Below are 21,468 nucleotides of genomic sequence, written 5' to 3'. Positions count from 1 at the left end.
GGGGATTTTTCGTATCTATTTTGGGTATTTTAAACCATAATGCATTGGCAACTCTGTTTGTGACAGTTGAGACCAGTGTTGCCAGACACATGGGTTTTTTTAACCTTGTTTGCATGGTATTTTGGGTAATTTATTTTACCTGTCTCCTGTCTCCACGGTTTTTGTAAAAACATGTCGATCAAGACATGGTTTTTATCGGTCACCAAATAATTAAAAGATAAATGCTTATTTCTGGGAATTCGGCATAAACTACCTCATACAAACTCATTCGGAAAACTAGGGAAATAAAAAATTTGGGCATGCCATCACTGGAGAGTGGTTTATTTATGACGTTTGACACCATACATTGACACCATTGACACCATTTGACACTGTGACATTATGACAGAAAATTGATAAATTTGAGTGTTTTGGTTTGAGAAATTCGTCGATCGTAGTTGCACTCAAGTAAAAAAAGAAAAAACACTACAATTTTTATCATAATAGTGTTCTGAATTTAACGTGAAGCTTCGTCAAAAAAACTGGTAGCACGTATATCTCGCGACTTAAGTTGATAAAAAACATTTAAAATGAACCTCTTAGGTTCTAAATGTGCAGTTTACGGATGTAATAATTATTACAAACGAAAAAAAGATACAAAGACGTTTTTCAGAATGACAAAAGACGTTGATAGGTTAGTTGGCGAAATATATAACCATATGATAATCATAAATCTTCGCCAATTTTAATGTTTAAAACACGTATTTAAAATAATTGTTTCAGCTTAAAAGCGTGGATTTTAGCATGCTACAGAAAGGATTTACTTGATCTATTAAATGTGAGAGAGACTGACTATTTTTATTATAGACATGTTATATGTTCTGACCATTTTGAAACGGGATGTTTTATTAACAAAAATATGTTCAGTCTGGGGTAAGTTTGCACAAATATTATTTATTTATTTAATTTTATTATTTTGGCTTTTTTACATTCATAGTGTATGTAAAATTATTAAAAATATAATAAGTACATAATAAGTAATAAAAATCTTATAATAATAATAAACAAAATAATTAATTCTCTACATTCATTAATGTACATTAAATTAATTAACAAATAACAATGTTTTTTTTAAGGTTACGTATTGGTTCTATTCCAACACTTAATTTATATCGTGCACCAAACAAGCCGAAGGGAAATAGCATAGATGAAATTGCCAAAAAGCGTGAAAGAAAACGTCTCAGTGTAACGACTATCAACCAGCCGGAGAGAGAGAGTATAGATGAAATTGCCAAAAAGCGTGAAAGAAAACGTCTCCTCGATGTAACGACTATCAACAAGCCGGACAGAGAATGTCTAGATGAAATTGACATCAAGCCAGATAGAAACACTCTAGATGAAATCGGCAACAACCTCGGTGAAAGGTATAAAGAAATAATTACATAATTTATTATTATAATAATCTTAACCTTTTAAATGCCAGTAGGTAGAAGTGTAGATGTGCACAGCAGGCCAAGAATGCGAGTTAACTCACTCTTGGCACAGAAGCGGTTAACCAGGCCATTAGCGAGCTTTAGCTTCTAACTGTTAAAAAAATATGCTAAAGTGGCATAGTAGCCAAATATTATTATTTTCAATTGAAAATAATAATATTTGGCTAATTCATATAGCGCTGTTTTCGTGAAAAATCACCTCAAGGGTTCTGAATTAGGTTTGTATTAAGTGTGTGCAAAAACCAGTTAAGATATGTGATTACTTAATATTAAAAAAAACTTTATTACTTGATATTTTCAAAAAACACTTTGTTTTTTTAATTATTGATACATTTGATATTTCTGTAATTATTTACGTAAAATAAAGCTCAATATTTTTCACGAAATACCCAATGAAAGAAAACCTTGTTGTACAACTCGTACCATTAGATGGCACTATTTCGTTTGTTGCCATCTCAACGTATCACCGTTCAATTTTGGTTAGTCAATTCTCATTTTGTTCAACGTTGAATGACACCTGAAAGTATGTGTGTTGATAAATGGGAACAGTCTTCGACTGTAAAATTCTATGACCCAAATCTACAGTATTATTCCGAGGTTCATGAACCTTTGCACATTTGACCTTTATAACAGCCTAGAGCCCGGGCAATGCCGGGGACTTCAGCTAGTATATACAGGTTTTCCAATAAGAGGTGTTATTTTGATATTCAATTGTAAAAGATCAATGGTTTCGTTGCTTGTGTGGCACGTAGCGCCGTCTTGTTGAAAGTAAACGTTGTCCAGATCAATACCATCCAATTCCAGCTATAAAAAATCATTAATCATCTCTCGATAGCGCAATCCATTCACCGTAACTGTTGCTCCAGCCTCATTTTCGAAAAAGTAAGGTCCAATGACTCCGCCGGACCATAAACCGCACCAAACAGTCACACGTTAAGGATAGAGAGGCTTTTCAACAATAACTCTTGGGTTTTCCGAGCCCCAGATGCGACGATTTTTCTTGTTGACGAAGCCACCGAGGTGGAAATGGGCCTCATCACTCAAGATGATTTGGATTTGATTGACTCAAGTGAATTTTAATAATTTCAATGCGTTGTTGAAGCATGTATCGTTCCATTTTTATTAATGGCGTAGTTTCTACTTGTCAAATGTCAAAAAATGACAGCTTCAAAAGTTACATCTACTGAAATAGCGGGCTATTCAAAATAACACCTCTTATTGGAAAACCTGTATATAAATGTTCCTTATGCAGTGATGGTAGACTTATCTAGCAGGGGATTGTACCCAAGATATCGCATTGGGAACCCATAGCTCTTGACCGCTTGAACAGATCACCTGATTCTACTCTTTTTTTTTCCCCTCAGTTATGCAGAAGAGATAACACTAGAAGAGATGGATTTAAAGCCACAAGAACTGACACTATTAAAGATACCCAAGGACCCATGTATATTCTGTGGCAGTACGGACAAGCTGAGAAACCTGCATAGTAATAACATTGAAATTAGCAAAACGGAGAATTACTTGCAAATGATCTTATCCTGCTTCAGTATAAAGGTAACTCAATGCTTCTATTAATTCTTCTTCTTTATCATTGCAGCACTGACGATGGCTTTTAAACTACATTATTTCGTCACTAATGTCGCTAAAGTCATTTAAAGCAACGTTTCTATATTGAATGGTGGTATTTCAACCATTACCGAAAGTATCAACCATTTTGGAAAATGGCACAAATATACATTATAATATTTTAATGGTTTTGTACAGGGTAGAGAGCTTAGAATCATAATTTCAAGTTTTAAATCATGCAGTTTTAAAGAAAATATCTCTAAGGTGGTGTTCACCGTTCTCTATGCACTGATACAACCGATTTCTGATGCTTCTCTACACATTCTAACTTGTCCATCGGAATTCAGGATATTTCCTGCCGAATAACATTCTTCAGTTGAAGCAGGGTTGTAGGGCGGTGTTTGAAAACCTCTGCCTTAAGTATCCCCATAAAGAGAATATAGCAATGCTCAACTCATCAGGTTTACTTAACTCTTTGCACGCGGCTGTATCAACAGTTGATACGGAAACTTTGACGGCCGATATTCCAGCGCTCTTTCGTCATAAATGTATTTCTTGCTCACTTGGACATTCGTAGAACTATCACGATGCTGACATCTACAAGAATTTCTCAAAAATAAAATTGTATTTCAAAAAAAAAGATCGATAATCATGTGCGCCTCTTCGCGCCTTTTAGTCCTTTAGTTTACATTTTTGTCAACGGATGGCGTTAGTACCAGTATGTCATTCACAACTTTTCATAACTAAAAATGATTAGTGATCATGGTGTTCCACTTGTGTCTATCAACGCAGTGGCCTACACATTCAAAAGATACGGTACGTCTTTGTATGAAATTTTATGTTTTTGTTTTTATAAACATCTAAGAGTGTTGACACACGAGGATTTGTTTTCATATTGTGGAGAATAATCTGTTCTGTCTATATAGTCCAATAAATCATGCCAGAATGCTATAATTTGACATTTAATTGCGTGCATAGGTATTTGAAAATATGTACCGCGTACGGGTATAGATAAAACGAAGCAAATTAACGCGTTCAAAAGGTTAAATAAATTTATAAATAAAGATTTGAGTTTGCCTTCAGACAATTTTAGTGTTGACAACCTTTGGTTTTTTGTGTTGTGGTTCTCTGAATATACTATGACAAATTAACTTTCTAAATGACTGAAGTTATATTTCTTGCAGTTAATGGACCCGAGTGGCTGCGCGGGCATGTGTGAGACCTGCGTGTCCCGACTGAGGGACGCCGCCTCATTCCGGACTCAGGTGGAGACAGCGGGGGCACTCCTCCAACAGATCAAGGAAGAACCCACTATTCCCCAAACCTCGGAGCAACAACCAACCATTGAAGGTAAAACATATAGATATGATTCACCGTATAACGAAGACATTCTTTGTGGGATATGGAAGCAGACCTGTTTTATTTTTTATGTGATATCAAACCTCATTCTCAACTGCCAGGAGCCAGTGAGATAATGGTACATATCCTTAATCCAGGGAATGTTGCAAGACTGAAGGAAGTGGCGATTGGAAAAGAGTGCTTTATTTAATTAAATCTATTAATTTCATACAAACATTTTATATATATCACACCGTCTATTTGACGACCATCATGGGCAAATATACATCTAAAGTGGCGACCACCGACATTCGGCGACAGATATACGGTCGCCACTTCATTTTCTCATAATTTTGCACAGTTAAATAATAGTTAAATAATGCTACAAGCATCTTGGCGAAATAGTCCAGGTTGCCAAATGGGTCTGGGAGTGCATGGCTCCGAATATTTAAGTTCCGGAGTCTGTCGCTAGTAGGCGCTAGGTGATATACACAACCTCGTTTTCTGCATTTCGTTCCTTGCCTTTAGTGGCGACCGGGTATGACGTATTCTGCATTTCATTCCAAGCCTTTAGTGGCAACCGGGTATGACGTATTCTCCATTTCATTCCAAGCCTTTAGTGGCAACCGGGTACGACATATTTTGCATTTTATAACTAGGTTAAAATGGCAACCGGCTATGACATATTCTGCATTTTATTCCTAGTCTTGAGTGACCCGTACGGCGTATTCTGCATTTCATAACTAACTTAACTCACAACCAGAAACAACGCTTATAATTTTTAATTCCCGTACGAGGGTTGAGAGGCACCCGGCGACAGGTTACTTGCGACGTTGCCACGCATTTTTTGCTGGTTGTCTCAAATGTTTTGATTTTTAAAATTTAGTTATGTTCAATCTATATTGTATACCGTGTATTGACGTTTGTGCGTTTTAGTAATTTTTATAATCAATATAGTGTTGATTACTGTCGATACAATGAAGCGGTGCAAAAGAGATGAAAGAATAAAGGAACTCTAATTATATTTGAATCTCGAGTGCATAATATAATTTAATAATTAAAAATAAAATAATAATCATAATCTTTTAAAGTGACCCCAAAACATGAAAAAAAAGTGAAGTGAAATTCGTTCTAAACAGAAGTAAGTATCTACTTATAAATTTAATACACTGCTATTTTTATGGCTTTATTATTAGTTGATCTCTTGGGGAAGAAGATATAGTTATGAAATGCAGAATAGCTTTTAGATATGTTTATTTTACAGTTAATAATTTAAATTTTTAATAAGTTCAGTCACCAGGGGAAACTACACTTTTTAGTGGAAAAATGCAAAGTTGTAATAATCATGTAAAAAATATATACAAAAACTTGCAAAAAAAGCACACTGCATTTTTTCCGCCGTCTAATGATAACTAATGATAAAAAAAATGCTATCCATATAAGATCAAACTGTATGCTTACAAAGTTATGTTTACTCTCGATGCGGTCATTAACTTTTTCTGTTTTCATTTTAGAGAATTACGTAGATGGAAACTTCACAACTGAAGAGCACTCCCTAGTAAACGAGGTAAATACTTTCTATCGCATATTAAATATTTTTATTATTAGTTTGATGTTATTGTCTGTAAATACTTAGTGCTGTTTTATATTTTAGCCATAACGAGATTACTCCTCAGAGTCATATCAGACGTCCGACGCAGAATTCAGAAACTCTGAGCCTTCAATTAATAATTCTTCATTTTGATCTTTTTTAAAGTCAAATACAATTTAACTTATTTACTGACTTCTCTAAAATTCCTTTTTTTTATTTATAGGAATTCATTTCCTCTGAGGATGATGATGGTGATACGTCTATTGATAAGAGCGTTTGTGTTTTTACCACCAAATCTACACAGATTTCAAAGGTTTCAGACAGCGGGATGTGTGAAACAATGGCTAGCTCATCAATTAATATTAATTGTGGGTATATTGTTGAAAATAGTGAAAATATTTCAATGAATGATGACACTTACCCGAGTATATCGTTCCCACAAAACTTCAACGTATTGACCAAATCCACGAAGAAATTTGATAAAGAAATAACAGAAAAAAGAAGTCGGCTGCCGGACTTTTGTTTTTATTGTAAAAAAAATGTACATAATTTTTCAAGACATATTTTCAGAAACCACCTGACAGAATGTGAAGTAAAAAAAATCCTGTCAACACAAAAAAATAGCAAGGAAAGAAAAGTTTTATTTACCAAATTGCGTAAGAAGGGAAATTTTGTACAAAATTGTCAGGAATGCATAAAACCCGTGAAAAGAAAACCACATTCCTCGTCTAACGATTATTTGCCGTGCCCCAAATGCTTTGGATTTTATTTAAGGACCCAACTGTGGAAACATCAAAAATTATGCGACCATAATACCGATAAGCAGGCAGTAACCCAGGCCGAGGCTCAAAATGTTTTAGTCGGAAATTTAAATATCGATCCTAAACTAAAAGAGTTGGTATTTCCTCGCATGAGAGCAGATCGGATATCTCTGATTTCTAAAAAAGACAGCTTGATTTGCGCTTTTGGCTCACAGTGTTTAAAAAATTACAGAGACAAACATTTCATTAACGTGGTTTCTCGAAAAATGAGAGATCTCGGTAAACTACTTCTCGAAATTAAAAAAATCAAACCCAGCATAACAGACTTGTCCCATGCATTAAAACCCCATTATTATGATGTCATAGTGACTGCCACAAAAAATTGTTCCAAATATGATGAAAAGGTAGAAAAATACTTCAGTCCGACTTTTGCAATGAACATAAGCACATCTATAAAGCAATGTTGCAATTTAGCAATTGAGCAAACTTTAAAATTGCAAAGAGGAATCGAGACCGCCGACATTGGAGCTGGCCTGAAAACTTTGATAGAAATCATTGAAGCCAATTGGAAGTTTGACGTTTCTTCCCAGGCAGCAGATGATTTGATTTTGAAAAAGTGTAATAAAATCACCATAGTTCCTCCTCTTGCGAATGATGATCTTTGCAATTCCACAACTTTGTTAAAACCTAATCATACAGTCTCGAGTAAAACTATTAAAAGACGTAAATTGGTACCGTGGACTCCTGAACAAAAGAAAATTGTTTTGCAATTTTTTAAAACTCACATCCATAAACGTACGCCACCAAAAAAACATGAATGTGAAACCTTAAAGGAGCTGCACCCTCACCTATTGTCAAATAAAGAATGGCTAAAGATAAAGGTGTTCATACAGAACACTTATTCCAAAAAATGACTTCAATTATTTAATTAAAAGTCTGATTTGTATTGCAAGTTTTTTTTTAGATTTCAATTGTTTCAGATACCTATTTACCTACCAAATTTCAGTGCCGGCAACCCGTGCGTTTATTTTTATTATTTTCTTTTCCCGCCTCACTAGATAAAGTCTGTTCTGAGGTGGATAATTAAGACATAATTAATTATTAATATATAAAGTTATAAACATAGTAAGTACATGATAATGGACATTGTAAAAAAGCAGTACATTGTGTATTTTATTATGTTGTAACATTATGTAATTTTGCTAGAAATTTAATGAAGAATATGTAGTGTTAGTTATTTAGAATAATTTGAATGTACGTTTTTTTTCCAGTCAATCACATTACAAATCTGTTTTAACAACCAATTCCGATTATTTGGGGTAAGCTTTTGTTTGTGTTAAGAAGTTATTGAATATGAGTGATGCCAGGTAAGATTGATGATGATTTGGCGAAAATTGTTTTGAAATAGGGTGAAAGTGTTTGTTTATATTTGCTCTCGTGCTTTGCGAGTGAGGCGTGCGTTGAGGTGATATTTTGAAACAATTCTTATAGATGATTTTTTTAATGAACGGTTAATTAATTTCTAGTAATTTTTTTTCAAAATTGATTTTGGTAAGGCTTTTTAAAATTGATTCTAATTATTGTTTTGTGATTTATTTTAATAGGTTTGAGGTAAGCATCTGCTGCTCCTCCCTATTGTGATATACGATACGTTAGAATACTTTGACAAAGTGCAAAATAAATATTTTTTTGTTAATTTAATGACATTATTTTTCGTATGGATTTTTTTGCTGTTATTAAATTGATATGGCGATTCCATTTCAGTTTATGGTTAACCACACAATTTGGTTTGAGAGAAATAATAAGATTTCTTTTGTATTTACTTTATATGGATTAAGTTGATTGTATGGTAGAACGCATGGTTAACCCTTCAGTACTTTCATCACATTTGTTCAGTTTGCAATGTTTTCTGTGTATTTCAAATGCGCTATATATATCTTATTTTTTAATTTTCCGTAAAAACAAGTACTGTTTTAGAAACTAGATAAAATTAACTTTCCGATGTACGCATTAAAAAAAAACATTACTATTTGTAAATATTTCCTTTTCCCTCGTGGGGCCTTCAGGGAACCAAGGAAAAAGCTGGAGGGGTTTTCTTTTGAGCAATTTTTATTAAAGAATTTTTTCTGCCAAGAGAGTGCTAACTTTTGCAAATTGTGAGTTAATAAAATTAGCTATTTTATTAGGTTCGTTTTTTTACCGTTTGCATAATTGATTTAGATAACCTATTTTTAATCCACTTGTAAGATTTTTGTTTAAATAAGCAGTACATTGTATACTTATTTAGGGATGATAGATTTTTTGATTTTATTTTTAACTAATCCATCGGCATACCCGTCGTCAAGAATGGGAGGCTGCACTTCTTTCGTATCGGTATATTGCCCGCCCCATACTTGGTACTTCACAATAAAATTATAATCTATATAAAAACAGAAAAGTGTTTCATTTGGTGTAATGTGGGGTGCAATATTGCACAGTAAGAATCCTTCTCAAGTATGCACAGATGTCACAAATAAAAATGAGTACGCCATTGGGTTAACGATTTGCATCGATTTGTATTTGTTATGCGTTAGGTTTTATTATAAGTGTCGCATGTTTTCATAGGTCAGCTTCTTTTTCATTATGAGTGTTTTTAAATTTTTAAATGTTTTAGATACCTACCTATTTTTAAACAATGTATAAGAAGATTGTTTGAGTAAGCAGTACCTATTTGTATACTTATACAGGGTTTTCCAATAAGAAATGTTATTTTGATATTCAATCGTAAAAGATCAATGGTTTCGTTGCTTGTGTGGCACGTAGCGCCGTCTTGTTAAAAGTAAACGTTGTCCAGATCAATACCATCCAATTCTGGCCATATAAAATCATTAATCATCTCTCGATAGCACAATCCATTCACCGTAACTGTTGCTCCAGCCTCATTTTCGAAAAAGTAAGGTCCAATGACTCCGCCGGACCATAAACCGCACCAAACAGTCACACGTTGAAGATAGAGAGGCTTTTCAACAATAACTCTTGTGTTTTCCGAGCCCCAGATGCGACAATTTTGCTTGTTGACGAAGCCACCGAGGTGGAAATGGGCCTCATCACTCAAGATGATTTGCATTTGATTCACTCAAGTGAATTTTAATAATTTCAATGCGTTGTTGAAGCATGTATTGTTCCATTTTTATTAATGGCGTAGTTTCTACTTGTCAAATGTCAAAAAATGACAGCTTCAAAAGTAACATCTACCGAAATAGCGGGCTATTCAAAATAACACCTCTTATTGGAAAACCCTGTATAAGCAATAGGTACATTGTATGTTTATTTAATTTTGAAATTTGTTTCAACGACTAAGAACGATTAATTTAAACGATTTGTATCATTTTTGAGGTATTTGCCATGAGTAATAAGACTGATAAGTTTTAAAAATTATTTTTAAATATTTCCCCTTCTATATTTCTTTTAAAATAAAAGATTTTATTAAAAGCGTCACTTTATCTATTTGTATCTTTTCATAAGTCAACTAATTCACCATGAGCGATAACTATTTATTGTTTTTGTTACTGTACCAGACAGCAGGTGGATGTACATAAATAATTATTAAAATAATTAAGGAAATGAATATTTACTGTTATCTTGCATTTAACGACGCCGAATCCCTTTTGAAGCTTATCACTGGACATGTATCCCGTAGTAATTAAAATTTGGTTATTTTTCTTGGTTCCTTAATGCTCTCATGCATCCCGTTTAGAGATAAGAATTACATTAACACATGTTGAATTTGAACTCAATAAATATGCAAACAACTGGCACAACCAGTCAGTTGTCCAACGACATTCGCAAGTTGTGTTTCTTTGTAAATCCTTACCCAAGGTACCCTCGAGAGGAAACCGGCATTTACAGTCGATGTCACTGGCGTAGATGTCCACTACAGTTACCTACCTACATTTAATGTAGTTTTGAAATTTGTTTCTAATAAAGGATTTATAAAAGAAAAAGTATTTTGATTGTTATCCTTTTGAATTGATCGGCTAAGGCAAATTGGACAAATTCCAATAAAAGGACTGTGAATGGTTTTTATCATTACTAGGTGTAGACAAAAAACACATCTAACTGAGTCTGACAACGGGAAGTGGATTTAAAGGTGTTTCTTTTAGGTTGGAGCCACAACGTTTTTTGTTGGATGTTTTGAAAACATTCGGTCACTGGAGATCTTCGGATCTACCGGATCTGCCCTGATGATGGACACTGCAACGCTGTCCGAAACGTCGGCTAAAGAAGGAGTTAGCGCAACACGGCATAACACCCCAAAAACAAACAACAAAAATGCTTTTGGCCGTGAGAATCTAAAAAACTTAACTGGAGATCCAACTTAAGATGACTGGTGCTCATCCTGAAATTCGGAATTGAAAGGTTTTAGTGGGAAGATATATATACAGGGTGTATCGGCACGTACCCGACTAACTTTAACCAGCTATTCCTTAGCACATTTGGAGTAAAAAATGTTATGGGCACTTTGCTGTCCGGTAACACTTTTTTTTAATAAAAAAATTATCATTAAAATTTTCACTACATGTCACCACTGTTTTATCCTTTGTCACAGTTTGAAAACCCATCTGGCAATATTTTATTCGAGTTTCGTTGAATAATGTACGTACGTACCTACATTGGCGCGCTTTTACAATCACAACGAAGTGGCATGGGACCATTCGTCTCATTTTTAACTATTATTATTTAGTGTGTATGAAAGAGCGAAGACGCTTTTTGACACACTTGCTAATAACAGCTGTTGAACAAGAGAAACGATGTCAATGACAGTGACGGAGTGTGGATTTTTTTAATAATTTTTTGTATTTAATTGAAAAAAAATGTTACCGGACAGCAAAGTGCCAATAACATTTTTTACTCCAAATGTGCTAAGGAAAAGCTGGTTAAAGTTTGTCGGGTTAGTGCCAATACACCCTGTATATATTTTTTTGGTTTGACTGAGGATTGAAACATCCTCCCCAGGGACTGGAGTCAACAGCGCTAATAACTGAGCCAAATCCCGATTGGGTAGTACCGACATTTATTTTGTATGCGTGATTACCACAAAAAATTGATAGAATGCATTGTCATCGACAACGAGTCTACTATATGCCGAGTTTTAGCTCGATCGGTGGTCGGGAAGTGGGTTAATATCCGTGGTTCCATGATAACTCAACACTTTTAACAATACTCTTGAACCAAGTGGTCGACTGTAAAATCGTTGTTAATTTAATGTTTATTTGGGCTTATAAAAGTGATCAATTCCACAAAAAGTTGTTGCGTAATTAATTATTTCACTTGTATATTGTACATCGTAAGTGATCGTGTGATTTCGTTGACTCTACAGAGTGCTACAATTCATTGTTTCATAACCTTGACAGTTCAGTACCTATTCATAATGTCTGTTCTACCTACTAAAGCGGGTACTAAGTCAAAACGTAATGTTGCCGTAGAGAGCCCCGCTGCTGAGGCTGGTTCAGAGCCAGACTTTGGTAATTTACTAATTTTGTTTAAGGACGAAATTAAAGAAGAAATTAATAAAGTGTTTATGCAATTAAAAACAATGAATGATGCGCTAAGAGAGTGTCACTCCAAAATTAATAACCTCGAAGTCAAAAACAATGAACTTCAAACTAATTATAATCTGGTATTGTCCAAATTAAACCGTCTTGAGCAAACCTCATTAAAAAATAACGTGGAAATTATTGGCATACCGGAAAAAAGAAATGAAAATTTAATAGATATCATAAAATTGCTAGGAGCCAAGGCAGGTGTTGATGTTCTCCCAAATGATATTGATGGAATCTCTCGTACAAGGGTCAAGGAATTACCCAGAGAAAATCCTAAATTTACTCGTCCAATTGTAGTAAAGTTCACAGCCAGCCGCAGTAGAGATAACTTTCTTGCTGCTATAAGGAAGAAAGGCAGTCTCAACTCAAGTGATTTGAAGCTTCCCGGGGACTCCAAAATTTATGTCAACGAGCATCTGACTGCTGCAACCCGTGCGCTCTTCAAGACAGTGAGAGACTTAAGCAAGGATAAAAACTTTAAATTCAGATGGATCAAATACGGAAAAATATTTATACGCAAAAATGAAACTAGTCCCATTATTCAGGTGACATTGGAATCTGACGTGACTCAGGTTTTTTGCTGATAATCTTCTTAGATTTAGCATCGTCTCGTGTGACTATAAGCTATTATCAATTTATTTTTCCTATCTACCTTATCTTTTTTCCTACTTTGAAATATCATCCTTTGTACTGGTTTTTCTTTATTTGTATAATATTAACAACTAACTCTTTTAATACTACCAACTTTAATCCAAATTATCCTACAATTACTCTGCTTGCGTTACTACAACACCACTCTAATATTTATAATTTACTAGAACATGCTTACAACTATTTTATCAATCTTATATTTTATATATTTTATCAACTAAATGTACTAAAATGTTGAATGTATATTATCAAAATGTGACTGGACTGCGTTCTAAGACTGATAGATTTTATTTTAATGTTACCAATAACAACTATGATATTATTATGATAACTGAAACTTGGCTTGTAGACAGTATTGCTAGTGAAGAGCTATTTGACAACCGTTACCTGGTATTTAGGCGTGATCGCAATGAGCAAAAAAGAGGAGGTGGAGTAATGATTGCGTTGAAGAAGCACCTCATAGCTCATGAACGTAAGGATTTTAACACGAATGCTGAAGACATCTGGGTGACTGTTACGATTAATAATTTCATAAAAATTCATTTATGCTGTGTTTACATACCTCCAAGAGTCAATCACTCACAAAATATAAATGAATTCATGGATAAATTATGTGAACTTCGAGGACTACATCACGATGATCATTTTGTCATATCGGGTGATTTCAACTTACCTCAAATTAACTGGTCTTTAAGTAATGGTAATAGTATGCAAATTACGAATGGCTCTAAATCTGAAATTATTTCCAAACTATCTGACACCCTTTCATTTACTGATCTATCACAGTACTGCACCTTTCCAAATAATAATCATACATACCTAGACCTTGTTTTTAGCTCGATCCCTGTAATTGTATCAAATACTGACCAGTATCTCATCCCTGAATGTAAACATCATAAAAGCATTCTTGTTGACATTAACATATCTCTGGAAACTCCTATGGTGGACAACAAACGAACAATCAATCTTTTTAGGAAAGCTAACTATGAAACAATAAATAACGTCCTTAGTAGTATTGATTGGGATGCAGAATTTTTAAACCTATCAACCAATACTGCTATTGACCGCTTTTATACAATTTTATATGAAATCATTCGATTAAACGTCCCGTCAAAGGAAGTTCATATTAATAATTCTTATCCCTATTGGTTTAGTCCAGCCCTAATAAAACTGACTAAGGAAAAATATAAAGTGTTTAAAATGTGGAAAAGGTGGTCCAATCCTTTAGACTACCATGAATTCTGTATCCTTAGATCAAGGCAAAAGAAATTGTCTAGAGAATGTCTTAAACAATTTATAACAAACGCTGAACTTAATATATCTCGTGACCCTAAAAACTTTTGGTCTTATGTTAAAGGAAAAAGAAATAATTCTGGTTTGCCTCATGTTATGAAACTGGGCGAAGTGACTGCTGAAAATCCTTTCGCAATATGTAACCTGTTCTCACAGCATTTCGTCTCCACCTTTAATTACAACACTATTTCCGATGTACACTCTACCAACTATCATTTTAACAATCAAGTTAATATCTCCTCGGTATCAGTTTCAAAACAAAAAATAGAAAAAATAATCGATACTATTTCTAGCTCACTGGGTGCGGGTAGTGATAAAATTCCGGCTTTCTTTATCAAAATGTGTAGCAAGGTAATCTCGAAGCCCCTATTATTGCTCTTTCAATCCTCATTGAAAGAAGGTATCTTTCCTGATCGTTGGAAGAGTGCTCTCATCACACCTGTTTTTAAGTCTGGGGCTAAAAATGATGTCCAGAACTATCGACCGATATCTAAATTACCAATCTTTAGTAAAATTTTTGAAAAAATTGTTCATGAACAACTATATAACTGCATCGAGTCTGTAATACTCGTGAACCAACATGGCTTTATGAAAAAAAGATCGGTTGTATCTAATCTTGCCATTTTCATTGAAAATATTACTAAATCAATGGATGATCAAATCCAAGTTGACGTAATCTATACAGACTTCTCAAAAGCGTTTGATAAAATTGACCACAGTCTTCTTTTGTCCAAATTACTAGCTTTGGGAATTCATGGGGATTTATATAGATGGTTAGTCTCCTATCTTAATGGGCGCACTCAGGGAGTAACAATAAATGGCTTCATCTCTGAGATTGTAAATATACCCTCAGGTGTGCCCCAAGGATCTCACCTGGGACCGTTACTGTTTACAATTTTCATCAACGACATTATAAAATGCTTTAATTATGCAAATGTTCTACTTTTCGCTGATGATATGAAAATATTCCTGCCTATTAATTCTATAATTGACTGCTTTAAACTACAAGAAGATCTGTATAGGCTTAATGATTATTGTATCCGCAATCGTCTCAACATGAACACTTCTAAATGTTATGTAATTACCTTCACTAGAAATAAAATTAAGTTTGACCATAATTATCATATAGCTGGCCAACTACTCAAAAAAGTTACACAAATTCGTGATCTAGGTGTTATACTTGACAGTAAACTTACATTTGAGGCTCATATTGATATGATTGTTAAGAAAGCCCTTAGAATGCTAGGATTCTTATTCCGTATTGGAAAAGAATTTAATAATATCATAACACTTAAAATATTGTATTTTTCTTATGTTCGCAGTCATCTTGAATTCGCTTCTCCCATATGGAATCCTCAATATAATATTTACATAAATCGCATTGAAGCCATCCAAAGAAAATTTGTCCATCATTTAAATTTCAAACTAAATTCAAACCTTGACGTAAACAGCTCGATGGACCTTTATGGACTTAAGCCATTAAAAACTAGAAGAGACTCCGCAGATATAATATACCTCCATAAAATTATCAATGGCTTTATTGATTGTTCTCCCCTTCTGTCTGAAATTAATTTTAGAGTCCCGAGCGTTAGAACTAGAGAAAAATCACTTTTTCATCTCCATAAATGTTCTACTAATATAAGACAAAATGCGTTTATATTCAGAGCCTGTAGTATATTTAATAAGAATTTTAATGATATGGACATATTCTCAAGTAATTTAGGAACCTTTAAAAGATATGTAATAACTAACATTAAATAATTTTAAATATTCTACTTGAAGTTATCATGTTATTGCTTTGAATCCTTTCCAGTTACTTACCTTCCAATTTATACTCATGTGTTCAATTTAATTGTAGGTATACATTTATTATATTGTTATTATTGCTATTGTGTAGTGCTTTTATTGATTGCTGCTGTGTTGAAATTTTACAATACATTTTGTTTTGAATTTTAGTTGGTTATTAGTATATCAGTTAAATTTTAATTTTTGAAATTTAGCTGGTTATTAGTATATTATTTGTGTTCCTAGATCTGTTATTATTTTTTTATTTATTATTTACAATTTTGTATTTTTTGTAAATTTCTCAGGCCACGGGTACAGAACCCTTAGTTTCTTGTTTTAATATTTTTTATTATTATTATAATTTTAAGTGAAAATCTGTTATTGGATTTTATCTTTATTATTTAGTTTATTCTTATATATGTAAATAATCTGTTGATTTTCCCAAATAAATAAAATAAAATAAAATAAAATAACTCATCTAAACGACAATTTAACACACCTATAAAAAGTGTTCTAAAGTTATGAAAAGTGATGAAATAAAAACTTGGTTAAATAGTTACATATGTAACCTATTTAACCTAGTTTTTGTTTCATCCCTTTAAATGAATGATAACACTTTTTATAGGTGTGTTTAATTGTCATTTTGATGAGTTATCTGGTCACCAATTTCCGCTTCCAAGATTTACATTAAATCATGAAAACAAACGTGAAATTCGAATAGATGTATTTAAAAATAATAAATACAGAACTCTCTTACTAATCCGCCACCCCAAAAACCAGGCAACGGTCCAATTAGTGAAAGCGTCAGACTACAATGCGCACATACAAAATATGATAAAAATTAAAATGGTTATTTCGTAAAAAACAAACACCGCTGTCGATTTTTTTGTTTACACTTAAGATGTCATGTTGATGCTTGCGAGTAGGCTCCATTTTGTAAACTTATTCAAACAAAAAACGTGGCAGAACGAAAACACACGCAACAGTTACTCGAATATAGAGGATTAGCCAAAATGTTCTTAGACGACAATAATTAACACTAGTAAAATGGTCAGTAAAAGCAAGCTAGACGGCGGTAAGTGTAAGGGTAAAATAACTTAAACCGTCGGTGTACAAAGCTTGGCGCTTGAATCTAAGCACACCGCGGATTTCTGAAATTAACATACGAGTACTGTGAATTATGGAGCTTGATTTTGTGCTTTCAACTAGTAAAAAAAAGCAGATTATAGTATTCGTCATATAATCGAGTGGTGGATCACAGAAAGTACTGTATTTGGATAAATTGGCTCTTGTTTGGGCTTTTAGATCTGTTACCCCGATATTTATGGATTCCCCTTGGCCGGGAGACCTATTGGTCTTTGCCCCTTAAATAGCGGCATAATTTGTATTTGGAGGCCCACTTAATTTGGTATCAATAACGTGCCGGTGGCATCGCGAACAGTGCGGCGGACACAACCGTTGCGTGTGGCAGTTGGCACACTACTTTACCTCTCACCCCAGAAGATAGGTGGAAACTTGAGTGGCAAACGGCCAACGTGGGAAATGCCCATCTCATACAGGACCCCACCGAGAGACAGCCTGGGTTCTCATTGCCGCGCAAAACCTGGTAACATGTGGTCAATGAATGCCCGCTCCATTCATTCCCCGGCGGGATTGATAAGGTCCACATGGCGACGCCTGAGGCCCTAGAATGGCTCACAGACCTAGATGTCCCCTTCTGACCCCCCCACCATACGAAAGAATAAGAAGATCTGTTACCAATTCAGAGCCAAGCAGCTTATGACGCTGAGGTTATCACACATGGCTCTATGGCAGCATCTATTTATTTATTTAGACTTTTTTTAAACTTTCTTTATTTATTGCCAGGTGGCAATTTCTTCCAACCAACCCAGTTTCTTAATGGTAATTAAAAAATAATATTTGTAACTTTATCCAATACTCTTTATTTTATTTGCAGATAATTCAACAATATGTGAAGTGGGCGAAGATGTCGACACTACTTTTACTTACGCCGATTGCGATACCCTATTTCAGTCAGGATCACAGGAGATCCTCGAGATAACTTGGAGCGAGGACGAAGAAGCCGGTAGGAGACAGGGTCGGGTAGAATGGATTGATCAAAAACCAAATTATCAAAAAGTCAAAAGCGTTGAACCTAAAATGTTACAAGGATCAAACAAGTGCACAGTTTGCGATAAGGTGTTTGAGCAACGTTATAAATTAAAAAGACACTTTGAGGTTCACCTCCCGAAAACTCTGTGTGAAATCTGCGGGAGGCAGTTTAACTTCATGCAGGCCTACACGGGGCACCTGGGGATTCACTTGACGGAACACCGGGTGTCATGCCCGCAATGCAACAGTTCCTTAGCCTCCAAGACAGGACTGACCGCCCACATCAAGGCCAAGCACCAAGGCAAGAAGCTGTTTGTCTGCCCGCAGTGCGGAGACAGATTCGGGAACCTGTATCAGCGGAACGAGCATTTGATGAAGAAGCACGGGGTGTGGTATGAGCGCTACGAGTGCCCTGAGTGCTCCCTGGCCTGCTTTACGGCTTTGAAGTTGAACATACACCTGAGGGCCGTACACCGTAAGGAAAAGAATGTTGAGTGCCCGGAATGTGACAAAGTTTTCTTTAGCAAGACAATGTTAAAGAATCATTTAAAAACACACTCTGGTGAGTTCTTAAGCTTGTAAATTATTATTACATAAGCTCCTCTTCCATTAGACATTAGCCCATTCTCTTTGATGTAGCTCACCAGGGTTGTTATTGGGTATTGTTGGCTATCTTACCTGGTTCTATTGGATCCACAGAAGGGTGTTTCTCCAGTTTCTTCACATTTGGTACTGCCATTGGTTCTTTCCACTCCTGACAGCTGCTCGTGGCAGTGTCTTGTAAATAGTCCTACTTATAGCCCGATTGTTGCCATTGAACCTGACTTCCTTGAACTGTCTATATTATTGAGACTTGTGTCAATGACATTACAATACATCAAGACCCGTTATTGTCTCGTAAAATTAAAACAAAATGTGGCAAGTAACAACCATGTTGGCGTTTCCAGTAAATTTTTAATTCAAAAGATAGACATGGTGTGTCAAAGAATATGGTGTGAATGAACAAAATAGAAGTAGGATCCGGCGGCGTTTTTGTATTTAAAAGTTGCGTCGAACGGTACATCCTACATCATGGGTGTGAATGAGGTGACCCTGCACTTACTCGCTTACACTAAGACGAATAATGAAAACACTTTCTCATGACACACGAGGGCAATTTGGCATTCATTTATGCACTTTGGTTAGAGATAGCACACAACCTCATGCGACGCTCGACAGTTTAACACTATATCGAAAAAAAAACGAAAGTATGACAATTAGCGTATTCTTCACTTGTCGCTTTTGAGATCACTACAATGTATCTGGTTTCAAATGTCATTGGCTAGTATTCAATCAAGCGCCACAATCATACATATTTCTAAGGGAAGAAGAAAAAGGGGGAAATTTATGATATTATATTTATAGCAGATATGTCACCGAGCTACGACCAAACTACACAGACATGTTATGCATTTAGTGCGTAGACAGAAACAAAGGCGGGACGCCAATGTACGTCAATGCGATTTGCAGTAGTTTGGATGAACGATGTTGGTGTACTTACGGTTCACTAACTCAGTGGTCTCCAACCTTTTTGTCGCCGCGGATCGGTCAACGTCTGAAAATTTTACTGCGGCCCGCTGAGGGTTTTTTTTTTTTTTTTTTTTTTTTTATAGTGAATACCTCACAAGAGTCCCAACTGCTCCCGTCTGGAGCCAGTGAGACTATGGCATCCCCAATTGGGGGATGTTGTGAGGCTGAAGGTAAGTGGGGAAGGGAAAGAGGAAGGTGGGGAAGTACCAGGCTATTCAGATCTAGTCACTAAACACGGCTAAAGCCATTTGGAGCAACGTTTCAATTCTGAATGGTGGTCTTACACCAGGGCGATACTGGTAGTATCTTCCACTCTGGAACGTGCCGCAAATATACTATATATTATTTTAATTAATTAATTGTGAAATAACACAAATTAATCAAATAAAATTTATTTGCGCACGCCGGGTTTGAACCCGCGACCTTCGGAATGGTAGTCCAATGTGTTACCACTGGACTATGCCGGCCGTCAAGGGTGAGGGTGTTTAAATTAAATGTTAATATTCTAAAACGTCATGTGTTAGCGCGGATGTGCGGAGTTTTTTTAATTCAACGATATTGTGTCGGCAGTTACTTAGCGTAAAGATGTTTTCAACAGAATAAGTTCTTTTTCGTGGCCCGGTACCATTTGCTCCACGGACCGGCACCGGTCTGCGGACCGGGGGTTAGGAACCACTGCACTAACTAACCAACCTTCATGCCATTTCTCCGCAGCGGTAGGCAGAGATGATAAAACTCCACACAACTCTGTATTGGCATACACTACTTGCTTCATTCATGTTCATACATATTCTTATGTTGTTCTGACTCTTGACATGGCTCGACTCAAGCCTTTGCTTTGATTAACTTGATCGTGCCATGTCTTCCTCGGGTGTACGGTGTCCGCGACCACCATTCTTTTCTACCCTTCGTTCATCTGGGCGCCTAATCAGTTTTTTTTTAAACGTCCCTGCGGCCTATTTAGCCAAGTCACAAAACCGTATTAACTCTCCCCTTACGGTGTTAAAAAATTCCGCATTCTCCAGTGCTGTACACTCGGAATACGTAAAAGTATTGCGAAGGAATTTCTAAAATATGAACTCCTTAGTTAGTATATTTGCAGAGATATTTATATTTTAGTTTAGACGATGTTCACTCAGTTGACAGCACCGGCAAGGAAAGGTTAAACCACGAACTTACTGGTTTGTTAACCCGAAAGATACAGAGTAGGCCTCTTGCTGTCTAACCCGTGAGTTGTTTTTAGTGCCGTTGAGTGGTTTCTTTTTCAGTCTGTATTCTGATTATGTTTTCTATTTCTGATCTTCCTATGTTTTGTATCCAGCTTTTTATTTGAGTTTTAAATGCTATAATGTTGCTGTGATTTTTGAATGAGAGGATTTTGTCGTAGATGTATTATTTGTATTGCCCAGTAAATAAATGGTGTTCTCCTTTTGCAGAGGAGAGAAACTACATGTGTGACCTGTGCGGTAAGGCGTTTAAGGATCGAAAAAATATCCAAAAGCACCTGAAGATTCACTACGACACTCGGGACAACCCGTGTCCCTTCTGCGATGCGGCCTTCATCCAGACTACTTCGCTCAAATGCCACGTGAGGACTCACCACAAGAATGTCGCATTCATCAAGAAAAGAACTAGGAAAAATGCAGTCACCAAAGAGCCTGAGATTGTCTACACTATTACCTATCGCGAAGGCGAGGGTACAAAAGTTGAAGATGTAATAATGTAATGTCTACATAATAAAAAATACA

The 21,468-nt window shown here is 35.4% G+C and overlaps 1 protein-coding gene across 1 annotated transcript; it reads left to right on the top strand.

Moving 5' to 3' along the window:
- The first annotated feature begins 361 nt into the window (after positions 1-361).
- LOC149413394 (uncharacterized) lies at positions 362-21,446 on the top strand. The gene is made up of 7 exons (XM_089645461.1): positions 362-673; positions 763-912; positions 1,116-1,403; positions 2,837-3,026; positions 4,223-4,388; positions 17,997-18,713; positions 21,157-21,446. Exons 1-7 carry the CDS (start codon positions 570-572, stop codon positions 21,444-21,446), a joined length of 1,905 nt encoding a protein of 634 aa, XP_089501587.1. The 5' UTR covers positions 362-569.
- The last annotated feature ends 22 nt before the right edge of the window (positions 21,447-21,468 follow it).

This window comes from Hesperophylax consimilis, chromosome 22 (assembly GCF_061612785.1).
Source record: "Hesperophylax consimilis isolate HC1 chromosome 22, BYU_Hcon_1.0, whole genome shotgun sequence".
Lineage (NCBI taxonomy): Eukaryota > Metazoa > Arthropoda > Insecta > Trichoptera > Limnephilidae > Hesperophylax > Hesperophylax consimilis.
Note: the sequence above shows the minus strand (reverse complement) of the source record. Positions and strands in the feature narration are given on the sequence as shown.